Source organism: Myotis brandtii, unplaced genomic scaffold, assembly GCF_000412655.1.
Source record: "Myotis brandtii unplaced genomic scaffold, ASM41265v1 scaffold6, whole genome shotgun sequence".
In the NCBI taxonomy this organism is placed as follows: Eukaryota; Metazoa; Chordata; class Mammalia; order Chiroptera; family Vespertilionidae; genus Myotis; species Myotis brandtii.
In genome coordinates, this window is record NW_005370271.1 from 2,926,823 (window position 1) to 2,931,358 (window position 4,536).

At 47.8% G+C, this 4,536-nt stretch overlaps 1 protein-coding gene and 1 long non-coding RNA gene across 2 annotated transcripts in view; both read left to right on the plus strand.

The window, feature by feature from the left end:
• The window catches only part of LOC106728358, a 1,824-nt gene extending 594 nt beyond the window's left edge, over window positions 1-1,230 (plus strand). Inside the window, exon 2 of the long non-coding RNA XR_001364653.1 lies at window positions 1,107-1,230. This is a non-coding gene — a long non-coding RNA (uncharacterized LOC106728358). The remainder of the gene's footprint in view (window positions 1-1,106) is intronic.
• Window positions 1,231-4,056: 2,826 nt separating this feature from the next.
• The window catches only part of ARL10 (ADP-ribosylation factor-like 10), a 10,274-nt gene continuing 9,794 nt past the window's right edge, over window positions 4,057-4,536 (plus strand). The window contains exon 1 of the mRNA XM_005879445.2: window positions 4,057-4,061. Within this exon, the coding sequence (XP_005879507.1) occupies window positions 4,057-4,061 (5 nt within the window). The remainder of the gene's footprint in view (window positions 4,062-4,536) is intronic.

The following is a 4,536-nucleotide window of genomic DNA, read 5'->3' on the forward strand; positions in this document are numbered from 1 at the left end:
CCTGCTTCGCCGCCGCGGAGCTGCCTACAGCCCGTGCTCCGGTACTAAACAGGCTCCGAGGACCCACGTCTCTCTAGAGGTGGTGCCGCAGTCGGGATCCAAGCCATGGCGTGAGCGTTGTGGTGTCAATCGCGACTCAAAAGCCTCGGGAACCGACCAGGGAGCCTAAGATGCCGGCTGGGCCGCCGCCTTCGTGATAAAGCCTCCCGAGCCGCTCAAGTCACGCGAGACTTGGTCCGGAAGACGCTCAGGGCATGCTGGGAGTTGTAGTCCACGATCGGAAAGGCCCCCAAGATCCCGCTGTTCTTCTAAGTCTTAGATTAGAATCTAAGAGAAGCAATGAGCAGGGACCCTCTTCCAGCAAGAACTGGGTTAGTCAGGGTTCATACTGGTAGCAAAACCAAAAAAAGGAGGCAAACCCCATCCGCCTCCCCTAGACAAGGTGGTCCGAATGTCATTTCCCTGTTAAAACACTAACGAAAGTGACGCCTGAAGAGATGCCCTCTCAAATGTCACAACTTGAAGGAAGAAAGTTGTTTTCCCTGTAGGGTTTACAAACATGATAAAGCAACATGTTTCTACCCCACGTTCCAAGCTTGCCATCAAGCCCCATCTCTGAGGGCTGTGGTTGGCTGGGGAGTAGGTCTCATATTTAGATTTCAGCATTCATATTCAGGTATGCATAACCAGGGATCACAGACAATAGTGTGGGGAAGGCCTGGGGTGGGGCAGGGGCTGGGAGGAGAAGAGCAAAAGGGGGGTGGAATGGGGGACATCTGTAATACTGTCAACAATAAAGTAAAATTTAAAAAAATAAAAATAAAAAGATTTCAGCATTTGACACTTGCCAGGTCTACTGGCAGGACTGAGAGGCTTTCTCCAGACAACTTTAAACTTGAGTGTCATCACCAGGCCACCTCACCTGACTGCATCACACATTAAAGTCATTTCTAAGTTTTAAAAGTAGCTTGTGAATAGCAACAATTACATTGCAATGTGGTGTGTGTGTGTTCAAAGTGTTATTTTGGAACTTTTAAAATAATATATGCCATCATTTTAACCCTCCGTGGAAGCAAAGCTGACACCTTGCCCTCCTCCATCAGCAGAACAGAATGCACATCACGCCTCAGTCAGAAGGGGAGGAAACAGCACTTTGCAGCCTTCTATGAACCAGAAGGCAGGATCACCTTGTTTCATTCTTATCCTCAAATAAAAGACAACTGAAGCCTTTCCTGGAAGTTACCAACTCTGACTTAAAACAACTTTATCTCTGACTTTTGCAGCACTGATGTCTGAAACTATGGCATGATCGAGGCAGGTAGTAGCCATGTGAGAAAATTGCTGTTTTCCACAAAGAAATAGACTAACTATAAACTTTTAACCATCACAATCTTATGGGGTTCTCCCCTTTAAATGGGTATTGTATTTTTTTTTTAATTGAGGACCTTACTCATCTAAAGCCTGGACTCCCTTCAAAGCTTTCCATGCAAGTAAACTAGTTTTATTTTTTAATATTTTTTTAAATTGATTTCAGAGAGGAAGGGAGGGGGAGAGAGAAATATCAATGATGAGAGAGGATCATTTATTGGCTGCCTCCTGCACGCCCTCTACTGGGGATCGAGCCCGCAACTTGAGGTGCCTCCACTGGGAATCAAACCCGACCTCCTTGTTCATAGGTCGACGCTCAACCACTGAGCCACTCCAGCTGGGCTAAATTAGTTTAATAAGTGTCTTGGTTGCGTAGTTAAGGAGGATTCAGTCTGTCATGACTGAACCCACAAACCTAAGAAGGGTACCTTCTGAGCTGTCTACAGTCAGGACATCGTCCTCAGCTCCTGCAGGGGCTCTCTTGTGGCACTAGAAGTTCCCCTCTTCTGTGCTTTTTTCCTGACTCTGGTTTTGGTTCTTAACCAAGCTGCTTCCAGTTCTGTGCACGGCCACCTTCCTTCCCCAAGGGCAGCAGCATCTTTGGGAAGTTCTATAAGGTCTGACTGCATGGTTCTTTTCTGGGGCCAGACACTGGTCAGGGAGCCCTGCATGTGGCTGACCAGGGAATATGGTTGCCTTTTTATGTATATTTACAACATACACTTATGAGGAAACTAATTTTCTAAATCAGTTTTGACCCTGAATTGTCTTTCTGTACTTCCTTGGGCATTTCATACTTTAGTAAACATGGAGCCTTGAAAATTAGAATTGACCAGGATCTCTCTTGCCTTCCACTTCATGGGGAAGGGGTCACCTGCCTCCCTGTAGACCTCTCCCCTCTCGGGCCAGGCCAAGCCCCCAGAAAGGCCCGTTCCCTAGACAGAGCTGCCAGACCCCTCGGCAGACAGGAACTGGGTTACTAGGAGGGTAGCAAGAGGGGGCATTTGCATTTCTCGAGACTGGGAGCTCTACCTGGAAGCCTGCCCCCTTTGTCATCATAGATGAGACATCCACCTAGCAGTGCTCAGGGATTGTCCGTCTCCATTGCCCAATTGGCAGCTGAAGAAACTAATACTTTCAGGGGGACTTTGGCAAAGGTATCTCAGCCAGGAAGCCAGAGTTGAAATTCAAGCCCAAGGCTGAGTAATCTACCTGATAGTTTGGCTGCTGGCTGTCCTTGGCCTCAGCGCCTCCACTTTTTTTTTTTTAGAAATATCAGTGAGAGAAACATCAATGATGGGCTGCCTTCCTGGCAACTACTTGGTTTACTGGACAAAGCTCAACCAACTGAACCACACCAGCCAGGGCAGCTCCTCCACTTTTTAAAATCCCTGGGACAGCCGGTACATTTCCAAGGAAGAAAAAACTGGAAGCCACATCTCCCTCTAGTGGTGAGGGGGGAGAAAGATTTCATTGTAGAGATTAAGGATGCTGGGCTAGAGACTCAATTGTCAGACTGTCCTTGCAAACCAACTTGCCCTGGCCAGATAGGTCAGTTGGTTAGAGCGGGCACCCGATACACAAAGTTTTGGGTTTGATCCCCTGACAGGGCACATACAAGAACCAACCAATGAATGCATAAATAAGTGGAACAACAAATCTTTCTCACGTCCTCTCTCTCTCTAAAACCAATAAAATTAAAAATTTGCCTGGCCAGTGTGGCTCAGTTGGTTGAGTGTCGCCACATGCACCAAAAGATTGCTGGTTTGGTTCCTGGTCAGGGCATATGCCCAGGTTGTGGGTTTGTCCCCCTAGTGGGGTGCATATGGGGGGCAGCTGATAGATGTTTCTCTCTCACATTGACGTTTCTCTCTCTCTCCCTTCCTTCCTCTCTAAAATCAATAAAATCATATCTTTAGAAAAGGTTAAAAAAAAGAAACCAACTCATCCAACCTAATATTACAGATGGTGCAACTAAGGTTCAGAGAACAGAAGGAATCAGGCCAATGTCACACAGCTAGTCTGGAGCAGTTAGTTAGATAGAAATTGTGTTCCTGTGTCTTACCTTTTGTCAGGCACTATGCTGGGTGCTTGGGGTACACTGGGACGGAGCACACAGTCCCTGTGTTGGGCTTAGTTGTGTCCTACCAATACTCATATGCTGAAGTCCCAGCCCCCAGTACCTCAGAATGTAAGTCTACAGGCTTTTTGGGGACCCACAAAGAAAAATCTCTGAATACTAAAAGTAAAATAATTGGCTCTAATATTTTTTAAAATCTGCATAATCAAAATTAGTATGTTTAATTGAATGTCTGCACACAGATTATGTCGACTTCATTTATGACATTATATCATTTCCATAAAGATGGCATTTGAGCCCGGCCGGCAGTGGCTCAGTGGTTGAGCGTGGACCTATGAACCAGGAGGTCACAGCTTGATTCCTGGTCAGGGCACAGGCCCGGGTTGGGCTCGGTCCCCAGAGTGGGGAGTGCAGGAGGCAGCGGATCGATGATTCCCTATCATCATTAATGTTTCTATTTCTCTCTCCCTCTCTCTTTGAAATCAATGATAATATTTAAAAACAAAAAAAGATGGCATTTGAAAACAATTTGGGTTCGTTTTCTCCTTGTAATAAATTCCCAGTGAGCACCTTAGTACTCCTGAAAAAGTCAGTCAACCACAAATTAGATGAGGTACTGTAGCCATTGCCCCCTGAGGTCTTTTTTTCTTTTCTCTTTTATTTTTTATTGATTTTAGAGAGGAAGGGAGAGAGAAACATCAATGGGGAGAATCATTGATTGGCTGCCTCCTGCACGCCCCCTACTGGGGGGAGTCGAGCCTGCAACCTGGGCACGTGCCCTTGGCCAGAATCGAACCTGGGACCTTTTAGTCCACAGGCTGACGCTCTATCCACTGAACCAAACCGGCCAGGGCCTCCCTGAGGCCTTGAGGGAAGCTCAGGACGCAGGTCGCTGTACCGGGGTGCGACCTGGGCCTCGGTTTTCCCTTCCAGGAGGCACGTTTGCAGGGATGACCGGGGCAGCCGGGAGCTAAGCCCTCGGCGCCCAGGAAGAGCTGGGTAGATGCCGATGTCACCGTCCCCTTCCCCCCCGGCACCACCTCGCTCCATTCCGCACCGGCAGAGGGGGCGGAGGTCCCTCAGCTCGG